We start from the raw sequence: 20,583 nt of genomic DNA, 5'->3' as shown, positions 1-20,583 counted from the left end.
TATATTGACACACAAAAATGATAGATAACAAGGATGGCAAAGTTTTTTCAGTGAATGAGCCACACATATTTCCATTATTATAAAAAATATGTAGGTCAAAGATATGACCAATATTTACATTGATGAAAAACTCGCTGTTATCTGCGAATGCATCGATTTGATGAAATTCACATAGGAAAAAAGTTCAGGAAACAGTTGCTGTACCGTTATATCATAAACATAGTAACAGCACTGCTTCCAGTAGTCTCATTCCTGTATATGTGACTGTGATATTTCACTTATTGCTATAATTTATTGCATTAAGTCTGGCCTTATTACAGATTTTATGTTTTCACACTCAGTTTCAGTACATTGCCATCTCTGTTCAATATAGGCTCATTATTGCGGTAGAGCTTTATAAGCAAGAAGACACTCGACATATATTTATGCTAGCAGGATAGTGTAATAGGACAAAAAGAATTTTAGTTACATTTGAATTACAATAAATGAAAACGCTTACAGCAATACGCTTGAAGACAAAAAAATTGACCTCCATAAAACTAAATTTGATAAAGATAATCGTTCAACCGACTACGACAGCAAAATATTTCCCTGAATAATAAAGACACTCAATGTTTTTTCCTTCTTTAACGCTCTCTTTTTCCGAATCGCGTAAATCTGATTCCAATCGCTTCGAAAAAGATGCGATTCGATTCGTAAATCAAAAAGCGGCATCCCTAGACTAGTGCACAGAATTTACTAGCATAATTTCGATCTCAGTTTGCATGTATCTTAAACCACATTTTCTCTATTCAGCTATTCCCAATCAGCGTAGTTTTCGACTGTTCTTTTTACTTAATCACATTGCATGCCACACGTTTTCTTTGTATCAGATTGAATTGGTTATCATTTGCTTACGTGTTTTAAAGTACAACAGCTCGAGAGTTCAATACATTCGCGTATTTTTTGTGTGTGTTTATTTCTAGACCAAGCTTCGTTGAAAAAGGTTTGTGGTATTTGTGAGATCGGGCAGATTATATTCCTAATGTTTTTAACTTTTTGATCTCTTCCCAGAATTAGTCATTTTCAATATGTGTGTATTGGGTGACTGCTCTCCAATCTTTAGAAAAAATGATAGGTTTCTCAGAAGGCATGTCTTCGTCTGAAAGTGTAAATTTTTCTTAAAAAGTACATAGTCCATTTTACGGATGCAACTGAATTTTAACTTTATTTAACAAGTATTCTTTACATGATATCTTGGACAAACATGGACATGATTTGAGAAACAATTCGAACAAAACTGATCGAATTTGTCTTCTACTTCCTGCGTTTTGCTCCAAAACAATAGCATTTGTTGTATGCTCTTAGATGGTTATATATGATATATATTTGTCATATATACCTCCAACTTAATATGCATAACATGTAATAAAATCATTTATAAAAACAAAATCAGAAAATCAGGCCCACCTCAGAGAAATTTTAATGAAAATCTGATAACAAAATAAGTAGTACTTTCTCAAAGTAGTCGACTCATAACACTCTCACACATCCGCAACCATACTGACCAAAAGGATCATAATCATAAAAATGAGTAAACATAACTTTCGGTAGAAATAGTATCATTGAATTATTATGAAACATTGGAACCACCCTAAGGCCTTCTCTGACTTGGTGAATGAAGTAAAGATTTGTATTTAATGGTGTAATTGGTGTATTTATGCCTGTCCGATCCCAGCGTTTCGTGTAGAAATTCCCTTCCCATCTGAGTGAGGTGGGATAAATATATTCCTGAATAAAATTTTACTATTTCATACACTGTCATTTTATTTAATGTATAAAAATATTGAAACAAATATCAGCACGGAGAGCAATGTTGTATTGTATAAAGATAGCAACGGAACTATGACAACCGCAAACTTTATTCAATAAAACAATCTCAAAACAGACATGTTATGTAAACTGTGGATCCGGATCACAACTGACACCTCGACAACTTGGAATATTGGCCATGAAGCAGCAAAGCCAACGCAAATTGAAAGAAGTAGGAGCATATACACCAGCAGTCCCTTTTCCACATCCGTATCCCCAGCTTGTAGCGCCGTATACTGTTGCTTTTCCATCGTCAAAGCAATAGAGAGGACCTCCGCTGAAACACAAAACGGATCTTATCAATAAATATATTGAAAAAACAAACAAGATAGTAATCTGTTCAGATGGCATACGAGCATGCGTAACAAGGGATTATTTGAATGGCTAGAAACATTTTTCTGCACACGGCCCACTGCATTTAACTATAGATTTCAGTTTCAGTAAACGGTTCTAATCATAGTGAAGTCATTATTATAGTTTTTGTAAAACGCTGTTCAAATTTTAACTGTCAAATATACATATAAAGTTGTTTTAATTCAGATTGTTTTGACCAAAAATTAGGCGAAATTATGGAAACTGTAGTCTCACGCGTGGACTTTCTTTACTTCAGCTTTGTGATTATAAATATAAATCTTGAACATAACGTCTAACCATACCTAATATTTAAATTATTAAGCTCTACTTTGACATGCCGAGTTTGGCTTGCTCGGGGCAAATTTCACTGCAAAGTGATGTTTGGTATTTTTACGCAAATTAAAATGTAACAATTTGAAATTTCTTAGAAATAACATATTTGTGCAGCACCAATACTATTAGATGATGTATGTATCTTTATTAAAATATTCACAAGAGCACTGAAATTTGGGAGATACTGAAATCCATATACGTATACAGATTTCTGAATCTTAGTTCTTATTTATATAAAGTGTTACCTGTCTCCTTGACAAGTATCCCGGCCCATGTCTCCCCCTGCGCACAGTGAAATACTATCATGATTGTTATGTTCTTCCAACCCCAACTCCTTAGCGCATTCCTTCAGACTTACGATTGGAAGTCGTATTTGCTTTAGTACACCTTCATCACCGGTGCCTTTCGTATTCCCCCATCCGACAGCCCAACATTGCGTGCCTAAAATCATTGATTTTTTTACAATCCAATATGAAATTAGAGCAGAATATAATATCGCACAAATGAACGAAACTCAAATGGATTACGAAAGTTTACCTCGTCAAACAACTCGTATTAGAGGCATATTATTCATTGCGAATAAAAAATAGAGTCTCCTTATGCCTTGAATAAAGTGCCATTTTTTATGGATATACATATATCGCAAACTTTCTGGGGCAGTTTACAATCAGTCACAAACACTCACTCAATACTTGAATAGAAAGTACCACGTCCATTTGTGCTATATACAGGGTTACCATATCGTGTTTATTTCTAAGAAAAGTGCTTATTTTTGAGTTGCGTGCTTTTTTTGCCTCTTATATGATGGGACGATGTTTATCATTATACACAACGCGTATTCGCGATTCATTGTGTTATTATTGTGACATATCGATTACCTACGTTCCACCGTAACCTCATGCCTCGGACTCGCTCAATCTCAGCAGCGCAGAACTGTTTCTGTTAGCGGTATGGTTTGCGGTATTTCCAGGCAAAACTGTGACACAGTTACAACAGTTGGTGTTAGTTTTTAAGAATACTGTTTTTAGGGATAAACTATAATTTAGATTTTAGACAATGAGTAAGCACGAGCGCAAAGTCGAGCTGTGCTCACAGCTGCTATTGTGATGACGATATCAACTTAAAGGTCAGGGGGAAAACAGCAATTGGTGCCCACAATTCTACCACAAAACATAAGAATTTCGCAAAAATCCTTGCGGGAAACCAAAGTATGAAGACTTCAGAGCAATGTGGCCCCCTTCTAGAGGCGTTTAGCATTTATGGCCCCCTTGTTTGTCATTCCTCATTTATCATTCAAGAATGCTACTTTGATTGGCAGATTCCTAATCCCATTGTGTTCAAACAATTCATGCTCAACGAAATGAAAACGCTTTATGAAAAAACCGTTTTGCGTCTGGCATGGTGGCCCACTTCAACTGCTCTGTGGCCCTCTACGTGAGCCACGGGTTTATGGCCCCCTTGTTTGTCATTCCTCATTTATCATTCAAGAATGCTACTTTGATTGGCAGATTCCTAATCCCATTGTGTTCAAACAATTCATGCTCAACGAAATGAAAACGCTTTATGAAAAAACCGTTTTGCGTCTGGCATGGTGGCCCACTTCAACTGCTCTGTGGCCCTCTACGTGAGCCACGGGCCTACGCTTCGGAACCACCGCTTTAGAGGTTGCGTGTGGCTGTGACTTCGTGCTTTTCCACAGATTTCTTGTTCGAAGCGACTTCTGATAAAAGAAAACTTAAGTGGATAAAAAATTGGGAGAGTGGAATAGACTCTTGGATGATTTATTTCACATTTTTATACTGCGTTTCTGCCGTTGTTAAGTACACCCAAAAATACCCTTTTATCACCCGTGCTTATTTTTGGCTGTAGGTAAATGATAACCCTGGCTATATAAATGACCATTGAATTGTCGACAAAACTACGTGCTTACGATTATGGTACAAAAAAATAAAGTTTATTTGACACATATTACGCTATGATAAACCAATTTTTCTAAGCACGAAACGACTTCATTCAAATTGAGAATCACATAGTTCCAGCAATATTACTCAACAGTTTATGTTATAGCCAAATAAATGCAATTTCAAAATTTCAACATTGAAATATCAATCGTGCCGATATTGAAACTTTGTCAAACTGGAGTTACTTTATGAAACATAAAAACCTTACATGAAAATAACTTCAAAGCATTTGATATCGGCTAAAATTTTCCTGGGTAGTTAAAGATTGAATGACTCACCTGCTGGCTTTATCACTTTAAACTTTGGAAGACATGCAGGTTGCACTCTATCAGTAAACTTAATCTCTTTTTTGGTTGTGATTAAAGCTATATCGTTCACTATTAGATTCATGTTTCCCCTTGGATGTGGTCGCACAACTGCGAGCTACAAAAGAATTAATTTCTCAACTAAATTGTACTGTATATATACTACAATCATAAATCAATATTCGTCGATAATCTATGTAACATTCATCAGGTTGTGATCGATTGGTTGGCACGATAATATAGCTATTAACTGGTAAAAAAAATTGCAATCGAGCATGGCATTTGCCCCTTACGGCAGAAATTCCATTGGAATGCCCAATTTTTGCGTCGGAGGTTGCGCGTGAGTGATTTTGGATCTAAATAAATATCTTCAGACGACGACATTGTCGCGACTGGGAATGATCACTTATTCCAGGGATGACGAACCACTGACCCATGTTTTTTCGGTGACCTACGTAACTAAAGCGTACCAACGTTTCAAGGATAAGAATTGATGATAAAAACGGCTTTAATTTAGGCTAATAATATGTGAACTACATGCGGATACTGATAACAATATTGTCACAACCTTTATGACAAAACAATACAATTAATCTGTCCATTTTCTCGCAATTTATCTTTTCATAGGTGTATGGAGTATGAACCAAAGGGGACCGCAGAATATTTGTGAGGTATACGAGAACTAGATGTTACTCTGCAGTTCATTCATTTTTTCCGCATACAAAGCTGTTTGGAGAGCTAATTTCATTGACTTGAGAGCTAATTTCATTGATTATTGGGTACAGTCATACACAAACAGAAGTTCAAGCGTAAACATAAGTTAATACTTTTTTTCTATTTTCCTTGAAGTAATTAGGAAAGTAATAGGTTCCGTTTGCTTGGGTTACGTTGTAAAAGTTTTTCGATTAAAACGTATACATGCGAATCCGTGTTTCATCACATAAATTTCATAACGTCGAGTGCCAGAGAATGACTTACTCAAAAATCAGTAGGCCTACATGTCTGACTATGTGCATGAAGGTCAATATCGCCGGATGAGATGGATGGATATTCATGGATATTCACACTTAGTAGAGACCTGAGCTTCTGTTATTTTAATGCGGATGAGAATACCTTTGTAATCAATAATATTTGGCACTTCCTTTCTGTTTTTTTTTACCCCAGTAAAGGACTTTGGCCCATTCAGTTCTCAACAACTTCTGAAACTGTTGTATGGAATGCAAGGTAAAACAAGGTGACTTAGGCCTAAGTTGCACTGAACAAATTCTTAGGGATGTAAGTTTTCGACATTTTATTTCTGATGTCCATCATATTGGAACTTAGGCCTATTTTGTTCCTAACTTCTACAAAATATTATAGTCCTAAGTCCAGCCAAAATTTTTATTATTGTGAAATTCAAAATTTCAAGACCACCATCTTGTAGAGCCATATTTTCTGCCATAATTTTATTCCAATATCCTTATTTTAGTTCTATTACGAGTTCGGGTACTAGCCAAGTGACTCCCGTAGTATTTGTATCTCAAATTATGGCCCAACTCTAACCTGGTAGACACAATACGTTCCAGTGTCCGCCATCTTGGTTCACATAACTCGGGAGTATTGTTTTGTTAGCAATGTGTATGGTGTCCCAAAATAAATGAAACCCAACAATTCGATTACCAATTTTGTGGGATTCATTTATTTTGGGACACCCTGTTTTTCACTATTTCGAATCTTTTTATCGGACACCCGTTTATTATAAAAATGGAAAAATAATTTTATTCTTCAGTAAATTGTGCCACGTCCCAAACTGCGAGTAGAAACGGGTATTATGACGTCGGTTTTTTTGGTGTCATAACGCACAGGCGTAAGCTGCAGTTGTTACTTTACAGATGGTTACAGTCTGACACCAGGGTTCCGATAAAAACGACCAACCGCAGCAGTTAAGTATTGGCATTGATATGCGTCTTCGGCGACAAAATATTTGTTTAGAATAAAAATTGAGAGACTTATGCAATCGAAAGGAATATGATTTTACATATTGAAAATGTTTTATTTTGGTTGAAACTTCTTCAACATAATAAATTATATTCACTGACCTCATACTCCTCTCCTATTATTTTTGTGACATCATGTTTTCCGATGAACACTCTTCTATTGTAATTGGGATCTCCATCGAGTATTGATAAGCTAACGTCATCACTTTTTGCTTTATTTTTGAAACAGTGAAACGCTGTAATGACATGCCTGGGAGAAACGATTGTACCTCCACATGACTGGTAAATGCAAATGATGGTAATTTAGTGGTCGCTTCCAGCGAATTTGATGGGACTCCCATCTTCATGTATGTGATGAGTTGGAACTATCGGGTATATAATTAATATATAGTTCACAAATAGCATAGTATAAACTCTTTAAAATGACTATATAATTGCAAATTCTGGTCCCAATCTTAAACAATAAGCATATTTGTGATACTATATGTCTATGCTATGTTTTTGTAAGTATCTTGAACATAAAAAAGCAACTGTCGCAGCTTTGAACTCGCAATTTTTGTTTGCATATTTTCAGCTACTTGTCCAAACAATTCTGAATCAAATGTGATACATCTGGTGCTGTATATCGAATATAGTAACGGAACTTAGTGCGCAACAAAACTCGCGTGTGACCATAACGAAAAGCATATACCCGCACTTAAAACTGTGCAACTGAGATGGGAAGAACTGTAAGTACAGAACAGACATGGGTGTACAGACATTCGAATCAACAAAACGGAATGGCTTTACGCTACGTGGAGTGGTAGCAGGTTTTCTAATATCCCAAGATGGAATTGAATTTTTGAACATACTTTTAGCCTGATATATTTCAATATATCTTATCACAAATCTCAACCGATCGCCAACACGTACACTTACAAAACCGTATGTTAGATGTAGCGTCGACATTTTATCCAATTCTGGAATTACGGCTTAGCAGAAAAACAGAAGTGCGCACTTGTGAGACACCTAAAAGTTTAACGCATTGTGCTCTGAAGTTTAGCGATATCATCGCGTTACGACTTACGATCGTTTAAAATTATGTGCATCAATGTGTTAAGTGGGGCAGAAAGTTTTGCTGCACTCGCATAAAGTGTGTTCAGTATACCACGACACGCATCAACTGAGAATATAGACAACGCAATTATTGGACACGTAGTGGACATAACGATCGTTTCAATATTGTGTTGGTCTTGTTGTTGTTGTTGTTGTTCTTTGACACTAAATCTAAAAAACCGCTTTTCTCTTTCATTACTGGACCGATTGCTTCGAAATTTTTACTGGTTAAAAATGAAATTTTTCTCCAGAAGGCTATTACTTTTATTTATTTCAAATATTTCTTTTAGCTCAGTGAGATTTGTTTTTGTTTGCTATGACGTCACCGAACGTTGTGCGGACGCATAGCCGACACTCCTCTTCTTTTTGATCACGTGCTATCGAACGTCGATGGTTCGTGACGAGGTCCTTACGGTACTTTGCTACGATTTTTTCCTTACGCTGTCTTACTACGGTACCGGTACTGTACCGTACAGTATTGCAATAATGTTGGTTTTCTTTTCTGCGGGGACGTTACCGTACCGCCTTAGCGAAAGTTGGAACTCCTACTGTACTGCTTCGCTTGGTGTGAATATATTTGTAGACTGGGATTTTTGATCTGATCTGACGGTACGATAAACCGTACTGTACTGCGAACAGACGTGTCCATATATTTGGGCGTAGCTCTCTTGTTTTAATTGGACACGAAATGGACCTATGGATCGTTTTGTTAATCTGTGGTTTTTGGTATTCTCTGAATTCTTCTTCATGTAGTTGTTTTTGTTGTGAAAAAATCGCTTTTCTTTTTAAATACTGGAACAATTGATTTGGCATTTTCAGTGGTTGTAAAGATTGTTGTTGTCGCTAGAAATCTAATACTTTTGTTTATTTCAAATTTTGTGGGCTCTATGGGATTCGTTTTTCATTCAGACGTTTTTTGTGGTGACGTCAACAAAATTAAAAATAAATTGTTGCAGTTCGGTAACCGCATGTGAGCGTATCTCGAGCTTAGGGAAAGTGGTAAGTTTTTTATGGGATACGATCGACTATAAACGACGGTACCGGTACCATAAAGATTTGATAACACAGTTGTGACAAGAATCATTTGGTATTTCAACTCACGTTTAAACTGAAAGCATAGATCATCATCACAAAATTCAATGACTTACATTCGAGTTACTTCGATGCATTTTTAATTAAACAATATGCATTCTCTTACCGCCATGAAGGATATGTGACCGTTCCACATTCCAGTACGCATCATAAGAGCAACTGTCCATGGCCAGCTGTGTTTAACTGCTTCGCCGCCTCCTAAAATGTTGGAAAAGGATTTTAAAGTAGTAGCCTAGCAGAAAAGAATAATTGAAAATTGTGTACATGGTAAGAAAGAACACTTATGTAAGGGCAAGAAGCATATGAATCTCAATAGCTCCAGTTCAACAGTCTCAAGTTGTAGTTGAGAAGCAGAGTTTTTCTGCATTGGCTCCAATGCTTTTCTACATTGGCTTTAATCATACTTGCTCTTGTGTTTGCTTCGAGAAGGCTCCACAAATGACTGGTGTTTTTCTTTTTTAAATCGGCGGAACTTTGACTTAACAATGATGAGCATATTTTGCAAATTACGCCATCATTGTGGCACGCGAAGTTTTCCCATGGAAATGTGCCTACTTTGCTTCTACCGCTAGAACCAGCCATATTCTATAACATACCAATACAAGAAGTTATATCACACGCACCTTCGACGACTAAAGCGCGGTGGAAAGTGGAAACCACCGCGAGAATTCCGTAGTAATATTCTAAAATCTAAAGTATATTATTTGGCACAAATAAGTTGTTCAGGTGTTTCTCGCTTCAATGTGTGAGATTCCCGTGCCACAATCGTCCGTTTTGGATAAGAGAGAAATAGAAATAGCGAAGAAAAAGAGCATTAGGCAGAACCGCTATCGATGAACAAGCGATAAAACTGCAATTTTAACACTTTGGCAGTCGCGTGATTTGCCGATAACTATCGGTAAAATTAGTCGATACCGTTCAAAGTTTGCGAAAAACAAGGCCGGTCGATATATCGGTCGAGCCCTAATAGCATTTAAACATTTTAAAGTGTACAAATTTTTGTCGCTATGGAGGTGAAAGGGTAAACTTTTGGAAATGAACCCAAAATTCTGAAGTTGAGAAATATCGAAGTCCGGCTCAATATGTAGGAGACAGTGGGTCAGTCAGCTCTCACACTCATACTATAGGCCTATCCTGCATGGGTCATGCGCTTTGATGTTTAACTCCGCCTTCCGGTAAGCTACGACGTCCCCTCGAACGGACAGCGGCCGTTTTTGTTTCTCTTACTTCAGTCTTTCCGACTGGACAAACCACTGTCTGTTATATTTCGTGTAATATTAGATTATCTTTTTGTCAATGGCCCAATTTGGAATACATTCCATAGATATTTAAAATATTTTCCAGAGTGTATTCGAAGGAGTAAATTATTTGGTTTGGACTGGAATTAGACCTTTTACTTGTTACTATATGAATGTTTTTTTTGTTGTTTTATTGAACACAATAAACAGCTTGCTGATTAAAAAAACATTCATCTTCGTTTTTTTGTTCTTTTTGAGCGCTCAAATCCCGTATTTGATGTTTATGGCCGAACAACTGTCACTGTCGAGAACGAAAGTTTCGGAACTTTTCCTTCAATCACCACATTTCTTCATTTATACCACGCACCTCCGAGGTCAAAAATTGTCATAAGAATAAAGAAGTGCGTAATATGCATTGACATAGAAAATTTCGAAAAAATATTAATACATATTTTATGCTTAACTGGCTAATAATTCTCGCATATATTAATCTTAAGTGTCTTAAATTTTATTTAGCGAAGTCTGTTATAATCAGACCATGCTTGTTTCGGTAGAAGAATACCCAGTGTGACAATACCCAGGTGAATTGAAATTGATAAGAACACGCTGTACATCCGCCACCTGCCGTCATTGCCAGCCGAATCGGCAAAACTTTACGGTTCATAAATCGCCACTCAAATTAGTGACCGGCGGTTTCTTTGAAGGACGGAAAATCCGCTTTAATGTCGGGCCTTATTAGCTTTTAGAAGGCTGGAGACAAATAACAGCATGATACATTTTAATGTCAAATAACATCACTTCACGTTTGGCACACCGTTAAACGACAAATACATAAAACAACAATTAATTCCGAGATATAATTAACAAAAAGGAGACTGGATGTGCGGAAAACTTGTTTTAGGAATTTTTTGGAAAAAAATATGAAATATTTTGGTTGAGTCGAAAGCCCATACACCGAAATTGAGGAAGTTTATGGACTTAAAGCTAAATGGTAGACGATCTGTTACGGATATATTGCGAGGTTTCGATCCTTTTATGAATCTAGTTGTGGATGATGGAACAGAGCGGAAAAAGACGGGACCACTGCACCTGTTGGAATGATGGTCGTTCGTGGAAATTCGATATTAATGTTGGAAACATTGGAACAGATACAATAATTTTAAATTGAACTAATCGAAAACGACAAAAGAACTAGATAACCCAATCCATGATTTGTGCATAGGTTGTTATGGAACATTCAATCTATTTAACGAGCTTGTTTTTTAGTAACAATTTTTTGTCACTGTATTGTTTTTGCAATGAACTACGCCTACAGCATCACCATTTTACGTCAGCGAGGGTTTTTATTCCATATTTTTGTGGGAAAAGCACTGTTGTTATACACATACACGTCTCACATTTTAAAATTGATTTAAAATGCATTGACCGATTTTTCATCGTGTTTTTGTTTAATTGTGTATTTCGACTGTTTTTGGTGGACGGGCACGTATTTGTACGTTTTCAACTCTTTTATTAAGTTATGCCCGTCCTCCAGGTCCTATGCATTTTGTTTGTTCGTTTGTTGTTGTTTTGCTCCTTTCAGAGTGACCGAAATAAAATTAATTGGTTGGTTGAGTATTGATTTGAAAAATATTAAATCTCCAAATTTGAAGTCTCACATTTTTTTAGTTAGATGATGATGCTGATTCGTTGCTAATTTTAACGGCATATTTTGTCAAACATAATGTACTGCTTAATTGTGCAACAGTGTGTGTCCGAATAAACCCCACCAGTGTGGTGCAGTGGGACACTAGACGGACGTTTTTCAAAGCATTTTGGTGGCAAAATGTATGTCGCTTGGGAACTACATTCACCTTTCTCTGCATTTACCCTGTAATGTCAAATGAATGTGCAGAATATAAGGACCAATAGATGCACAAGGGAAATGTCCCGACCTTCCCACTTTCCCCTATGTTTATTTTATTATTTTTGACGAAGATCAATATAATGCATTCAATGTATGTAATGTGAATGAATGTGTGAGAATAGTGTGCTCGATAGTGACGATCTAATACAGTATGAAGAGTGTACAAAATTCTCATTGGTGGAAACCATACCTACAATTCTTCCTGTTTGTAAATTGGGTTTTGCTTCTGTAGAGCCGCACTTAAAATTGGTGTTGGTGATGATATCTTCTTTGTAGATATCGACAAGATCACTATCTGAATTACACAAATATTTATGTTGGATTTTTGCGATCTGATTTCACTAAATATTCAATTTATTTATTCAATTACCTATAACGAAAATTTATTTGTTTCAAAGAACTGAAACCAAACGTGTAAGAGGGCTTAAGCAGTGAGTTTTTACCGCTGAAAAAAGCCAGTTATACTTTTGACCAACGACAGAATTCTCAGATGCATCAACACGTAATCAAAAAATATCTTCAATTCATCAAACGTTGTATTTACCAATGATATCAAGTTCTTTGAATTTTGTAAGCTAAATACTAGTGTAAATGTCAATGTAAAATATCAAGACGGTGGAAGATCTTGCGCTTGATAAAGTATATCTCATCAATTCAACATATTTTAATCCTATATTATTCCTGAACTCACATGGATAGCTAGCATCGGATATTGTAGTTCCTTTGTTCTCTGGTGTGATAGCTGCGGCTTCAAAATAAAATATAAAACTGTCAACACCAAATTACAATATTCATTGCTTTTACACAGGCAATGATTGTTACCCATAAATATTACATGAGGTCAGATGTCACTGATACAAAGCTTTCCCCTATCCTATACTACAGAGAATCCATTTCTTTTGATCAATATGAATATGGTGGGATTGATATTTTATACACACTAGAAATTGAAGACAATTTTTATTTATTTGGAGAATTTTCGAACCTGCATATAACCAAGATCATCAGTTTGGCAAAATTCGCTAAAACTTTTTGAAATCACTCTCCTCATCAAGATTATTGGAAGATATAACATTCGTGTTTAAATTATATATATAAATGAAGCTGTGTACCTGTATTTAACGCCGTGATAGGATTTGGTGCCTCCTCCTCTTCTTCTATCGGTACACTGTCCCATAATGAGCTGACAGAGAGAAATGAGGATGATCCCGAGGCGGAACCAGATGGCTTGCTATCCGAACTTGATCCGGACGATGACCCAGAACCAGAGGGTGGCGTGCTTGTCGTAGATCCAAATGTTGATCCAGAACCGGAACCAGATGGCTTGTATCCCGAACCTGATCCGTAAAGCGATCCCGAACTATAACTTGATCCATAAGACGACCCAGAACCGGAAGTCGATGACCCTGAACCATAACTTGATCCGTAAGGTGACCCAGAACCGTAAGTTGATGGCCCTGAACCATAATTTGATCCATAAGGTGACCCAGAACCGGAAGTTGATGATCCTGAACCATAATTTGATCCGTATGTCGATCCGTAAGTGGTAGGTGAACTAGATCCCGAACTTGATCCATAATACGACCCCGAACCGGAAGGCGATGACCCTGAAGCATAATTGGATCCGGAATAAGACCCAGAACCGGAAGATGACGATCCTGAACCATAATTTGATCCGTAACTTGTAGTTGAACCATATCCCGAACTTGATCCATAATATGATCCCGAGCCGGAGGATGATGATCCTGAACCATAGTTCAATCCATATGTCGAGCCAGAACTGGGAGATGCTGATCCAGAACTGGAAGATGATGATCCTGAACCATAGTTCGATCCATATGTCGAGCCAGAACTGGGAAATGATGATCCAGAACTGGAAGATGATGATCCTGAACCATAGTTCGATCCATATGTTGAGCCAGAACTGGGAGATGATGATCCAGAACTGGAAGATGATGATCCTGAACCATAATTCGATCCGTATGTCGACCCGTAACTGGTACTTGAACTATATCCCGAACTTGATCCAGAACCGGAGGATGATGATCCTGAGGCATAATTCGATCCGTATGTCGAAGTGGAACCCGATGAACCGTATCCCGAACTTGATCCATACGGCGATCCAGACGAATAGTATGATGAACCTGAGCTATAACTGGATGCATATGTTGACCCGGAACCCGATGTAGATGATCCAGGACTGTAAACTGAACTATATGTTGATCCATAACTAGTTGTTGGTGTTTGATAACTTGATCCCGATGAGGGCCCATGAATTTCCGACACTGGACTGCCACCAATTAATGAAGAAATGAAACCCCATCCAGAACTATAGCTTGATCCGCTTGATCCACTTGATCCGTAACTCGAACTGCCATAAGACGATGGCTTAAATTGGTTATATGTGGGGCTCTCGTGTCCATATCGCTGGAGGTCAACTTAAAACAAATATTATTAATTACTTATGTAAATCAAATTTATCAGTCACTTTGCAATCGACTACATCATATGTTATACTCACGCCTAGTAATGATGTCATTTCACCTAGACCCTAAGATGGACTTTGTTCCGCATTACCGAAATAGAAAACTACTGTCTATCGAGCATTAGCGCCAGGACGTGTAGAAGAATGTTAGAAACGCGGAGCTACAATAAAATGGTACCCTCTAGAGCAGGGGTGGGCAATTACTTCTACGAGGGGCCGGCTCCAGATAATAGACTTGCTTGCTGGGCCGGAGTCTCAATATGAAACTATGAATAAATACAGTTTATTCAAAAACAATCGGCGTAAGAGTTAATGCGCAACAAACAGCTAGTGTACCAAGTGGCACAATGATAGATGGGACTAATGTAGCCCAATGAACGCGTCCAATAGCTTTTTGAAATCAGTTCAGGCCCGAAGCTGATTGTGCTGATTTCTTAGAGACCGTTACTATGCACTTACACAAAAAAAGCTGCTTTCAAATAAAACTCAATTTTGTGATCGTTAATGATGTGTATTTTATGCCTTTGTTTGTAAACATGTAGGTCTAAATAATAAAAATAAAAGATCAAATTTTTCATCTCAAATCTGCCTGATTTTCCTTTAAAATGCTAAAAAAATCACTCATGTTCACTAAACTCGGTTCCGCAGATAATAAACTACTGCTTGCGATATTGCAGCAAGGGGTGTCTATCTCTATTGTTACGTAACAATAAAGGCAAACACTACATAACCTAAAGTCCTAATAAAACGACATAGAAAGTAAAATGATATTTCGATTCATATACACAGCATTTGAAATAAGAACAATAAAACTTTTATAATACATACAATATGTAGAGTTTTCAATTATATTTTAGTTATGTTTATTTAACACAATTCTGTTAATTTTCGCGGCGCACTTAGCAACTCTCCTGTCTTTCGCGACGCACCCTTTGCGAACCGATGAATAAAGGTATTTATTTTAGTCGAAGATTCGTTTTTTTTCATTGATATTTTTAACAGAACTTTATATTCATAAAATCAGGAGTCGTGACTTCAGCAGGCACAAGTAGGCCGGATGGGGCCATGGGGGTAAATTTCTTCATTCTTAGGAGTAAATTCCGTTATTGTAAAAAAAAGAGTTAAAATGGTAAACAAAAACCACATTTATCTGTTTGTTTTGTTGCGAAAACGTGAGAAATCAGTATTAGCCTACTATTATCAGTAGATTTATATTTCAGCCGGAATTGAAAATCAACACCTTTAAATAAGTCGAGTCCTTTGTTAATATTTTAACCATTACATTAAATTTACTCACAAAAAATTGCATACTGGAATTTGTTGAAACAGAATGTCAGAAAAAAACAAAAAGTATTAGGAACGTTATTTAGATTTTGTTAATATTGGTTCTAGCTCGAACTTTTAAAAAATTCTAGCTTATAACATCGAAATGTCTGAAATCGCCCGCACTCTTTCCGCACTTATTCCGCCCATAAACATTTTGCTCCTCCACTCTCTTTCACCCCCAACCTCTCACAACTTTCCCACTGTTTCCTCATTTCTTTTGTCGCCGAACTGAAACTCAATGCAGGAGAGAACATGGGGTGGGAGCAAGGGTAGAAGGAGAGAGCCTTCGCCTCTAAAGTTAGAGCTCTTTATACTTTTCTTGACGAATTTTTAATAAATGATCATTAATGGCTGTATTGAAGGTAAATCTTGTAATCTTGTTTGATAACGGGGTAAAATATGCAAAAAAGGTTAAGAACCACTGCTCTAGAGTCTAGAAGTCAACAATCGTAAAATTTGAAACAACATTTTTTTCATTGAGGGTAAACCAAAATTGTCGAAAATATGTCACAGAAATTTCTCTTTGTGTTGTGACGGCTTCTGTGTGCGTATAATGTAAGCTTTGCTGTCTTGTTTTAGTAAGCACCAGATGCATCAATAATTACATTATCAATCAATATTAATCGTAGTCACTGGGTTTATAGTCGTTAACCTTTTTCCGATAGCGGATATCTCCTTCCCCGAGCTTCGACTAATTTGTTTATTTCCATGGCAATATCTAATCAGCAACAGGAAACAATTGGAATTTACGCAGCCATTCAGACACATTTTTTACTCGGACATATTTTTGAGTATGATTGTGATCGTTGGTTGCCGTTTTGTAGTTTTCTCACTGTCATTTGTTATTTTCATTACGTTTACAAAATGTGAATATAAATCAGACGTCTCCGCCGTCACTTCGTTCTTGGAGGAAGTGAATCAAAAAGTAGAAAGATTGTAAGACAATTAGGAAAACTGCTACTTACAATCATAAAATTCGTTTAAAAAAAAACAGTTACAGTATGTGCGTTCCCGACGAACATCTATAAGTCTGCCTTTAGAGTAAGATTTTTGGAAAAACATCAATCCAAATTGTAGTGTTATCGTATTATTTCAATTATAAGAAGGAAAAGGATGTCTGTGATTAGTAACAATAATTTATTCGAACACCAGTTTTTCAACTAGCTGTTAAAATCAAGGATACGCAGAGGTTATGTTGCGAATAATATGAAAATTACGTAAATACCAAGTTATCTAGAGCTGGGAATGGTTAACCGGTTAATCAGTTAACCGATTTTAGATGGTTAACGGTTACGATTTTTTTTCCGTTAACTGACATCTCAGGTACAAATCGTCTTTATAATGTACAACTCCTTCAAAAATGATTCCGTCATCCAAAATTTATCTCATGTGGCATTTAATTCAAAAGTATATCACTAAGAGTACCGATAAGGGCCCAATAATTGTGAGAAATAAATAAGTATCAAGATTGCTGATTATAAAAAATTGACAATGATAATTTCAGAATCAGTTTTTTAACTTAACATTGAAAGATATCGAGTCGTATTTATACGTTGACCATATACTGAAAACGTGAGCTTGTGATTCACGTTATAAACAGAAACTCTTATGATATTAATACGGGTAATTATGTACATCGTACGGATGAGAACTTACGTATAATTATTTCAATTAGTGCTCAAATATTCTGAGAAAATAAATTTTAATTTGATAATGACCGGACGAAACATGTTCCTAAAAGCTAAAGTTCTGTAATTTGATTCCTACGAATGTCTTTTGAAAAAAATTAACTTTGTTTTTATGATTTTAACTGAAATAGGGGGTAAACCCATGGGGGTTGGTGCTATACCAGTACTTTGCAACGTAGAACTGCTCATCAAAACGATCTGACTGAAATTTTCTCGTTCACTTTTTGAGTCATTAATTAATTTGTCGTCATATCTTAGATTATGAGCAATAGTGGAAAATTTTTAACGAGTAAGCAACGCATCATCCTCTGCACAAGACTATATGGAACTTAAATCAGAAAATGCGTCTTATTTTATTACTTTAATACCCGAGAATTTTGCTCTCGCGTGTTTGTGAAAATGAACTATGAAAATAAGAAACTAAGCTGTGATAATCGGATCTTCTGTACAGAGACCCGCCAACGCCCAAAATAAGAAGAATTAGTAATTATCCAGTTAGAGTTAGGAATGTTTATTTCGCTGGGAATTCAAATTTCTAAATAATTCCTAACCCCAAGTGGATAATTACTAATTTGTTATTTAAAAACTTGGCGGGATTGTGTTTTCCTCATATCTCACACTTTTGCATTATAACGGCGGGGGCTGTGTACAAAAGATCCCGATTTTCATGCAGGAAAATAGATACAATCCGACTAACAATCCTTTCGGCTGCTGGGCTAATTTTACCAGAAAGTCAATTAGAACATTCAGGTTCCGGGATCACACATACTCCTATATAGTAAAACGTTTCAAGTTCTATAATCTATATTATAACATAAATTCATTGCAGATAATATAGCTTACCGTTTCCAACACCGGCGAAATTGTAATCTGCTGCGAGTTGATCTCTGCTGCCTTCAACTGCCAAAATATACATAAATATACTGCATTGTCATCTAATGATCACCAGTATTTGAAGTAAGTGGGGCAAAGTACCTGGGAGTACTCTACTTGAACAAAAATACTAAAATATCATAATGATATGCCTTACAGATAATATTCAATTTTTTTCATATCCTAAATCCTCTACTGAAGTAAAACTTAAGCATACACGAACATGTTGGAAGATTATTATGATGAAACCCTGATCTCTGGTTGGCCTGCGCGAAGTTAAACTCACTTTGATCAGGGCAAGTTGGTTTTCCCATCAACAGGAAAATAGCAGCAACTATGATTATTCCATCTAACACGAAAAGCAGAATTCCAATATTCTTATCTTGTGCTGGACTTGGCCCTGTTTGTAAGACACAGTAACAGATATAAATAGTAACTGAGTAACATAGTATTTGTGAATGCGTTTTCTGGAAACAAACTAAATAAACTCTTTTTGTTTGAGATTGGACAAGAACAAAAGTAAGGTTTCAGTTAAGAGAAGTTATGGCGAAAACAGCGCCAATTTTCTGGTAAAATTAAAACACCCTCTGAGGAAAATTGCTAACCGCGTTATGCTTTCCTTCCCAAGTAACCAAATTGCTACTTATCGCGATGTAAGTTAAATTACACATTGTGCTACGTTATGTTGAGATAAGTGATGTAACGGAATTACCAGTAACCTACTTCAGATTTTGATAAAAATTCATCCAGTGCTTATGGAAAAATAAATTGGCTAGACGCAAAAAGTATTTCAATTTCTAGTAAAACAAGTTTTATTACTCACCCCCTTTAGCCTTGGGCCCTTCTACCTTGCCAGATGGCTTTAAAATCATATTTTCTATGATAAGAATCCCATTAACCAATGTAACGAACGAAAGGAGAATGGGGTATTTTCCATAGGCTAATAATACCGGTGGTACCTACCTACCCTTTGAAAATTGAGTTAGGACTGTGATGTCACAAATGCAGTCGTTTCTGATGTAATAAAATATGAGCGATGATATTGTTCAGTGACATTCGGTATGTTAGTCGTTGGTGACATTTCAACATTTTGTGGTATCGAGGCACCTTGATATCATATTTTATATCACCGAATATGGCAGGGTATACCCTATACATTAGTTTTTATTTAATGTATTCAGAGAAATTAGCAGTTTGTTTAAAAAAAGGGAAATCTCATGCTCAACATATGTTTAGCTTTCCCCAAGTTTTTGTTACCTGTTTCCGGCTGCTTGTCATAATGCCAATACATCCAATCATCAATATGGAGGGTATTCATTATCGCCGCTGAGCGTCGCCATTTTGTTTTTATGTGGGCATGCGCGGGAAAGTACTGTCTTCTGCTTCCCTGCGACGTGTGGACTACTTTGGGCTTTTCGATGGTAATGGCGGCTAGGGCTTCTGGTGGTTCCAAATTGCCTTGCTGCGTACCGCTGTGCAATGGTGATAGCCGTTACTCACCAGACCTATCGTTCCCTCCTCAACATTTTCAAGTAAGTTAAGTCAGTATTTTGTGGCAATTTTTTTTGACGTTGTTCGGAGCATAATCTGATTACTCATATATCTCTGATCCTCGTTAATAATATTCCAATTGTTTTTTTGTGAAATTTAGTTATTAACGCCCAAGATGCAACTCAATACTTTCGTCTCAAATAGTTTCAGATACGATTTTGAGAACCTATATTATCACAAGAGTCACAGGAGCTTACTTCACATATTAACAAATTCAGTTCTGAGAGTCTGCATGTATTTTGTCCAAATATATTCAAATACATGCCACTATTATTAAACTTTCTATACTTTAAAGATTATTTGTTTTGCCAATAGAATTTTATTTTAATAATTAACTGATGATTTTTTGCATAAGAAAATTAAACCTTTGCACAGGGGTTCAACGTGTTTGTACTGATGTAGACAAATGATGGGTCTACGCGAAAAAGATCTACGCAGAGGATTAAGAGTTGTTTAAAGCAAGAAGAGTGGGATTGGTTTCATTGATTCTGGCTCATAATGCTTCGTTTGTTTTAAGTGCCCTACCTAGATTATTCTATCCAAAAGACA

General features: G+C 36.5%; 1 protein-coding gene across 1 annotated transcript; it reads right to left on the bottom strand.

The window, feature by feature from the left end:
* Window positions 1-1,780: 1,780 nt before the first annotated feature.
* Window positions 1,781-19,447, bottom strand: LOC120346270 (uncharacterized). Its single transcript, XM_039415973.2, has 11 exons — window positions 19,307-19,447; window positions 18,770-18,883; window positions 18,454-18,510; window positions 13,224-14,549; window positions 12,803-12,859; window positions 12,302-12,406; window positions 9,074-9,165; window positions 6,883-7,059; window positions 4,778-4,922; window positions 2,784-2,979; window positions 1,781-2,128 (listed from the first exon to the last, which is right to left on the bottom strand). The coding sequence occupies exons 1-11, from the start codon at window positions 19,353-19,355 to the stop codon at window positions 1,933-1,935; spliced, it is 2,514 nt and encodes an 837-aa protein (XP_039271907.2). The 5' UTR covers window positions 19,356-19,447; the 3' UTR covers window positions 1,781-1,932.
* Window positions 19,448-20,583: the final 1,136 nt, after the last annotated feature.

The sequence above is a fragment of the Styela clava genome, chromosome 8 (assembly GCF_964204865.1).
Source record: "Styela clava chromosome 8, kaStyClav1.hap1.2, whole genome shotgun sequence".
NCBI lineage: Eukaryota > Metazoa > Chordata > Ascidiacea > Stolidobranchia > Styelidae > Styela > Styela clava.
The sequence above is the reverse complement of the archived record's forward strand: the minus strand, read 5'-3'. Positions and strand labels throughout refer to the sequence as shown.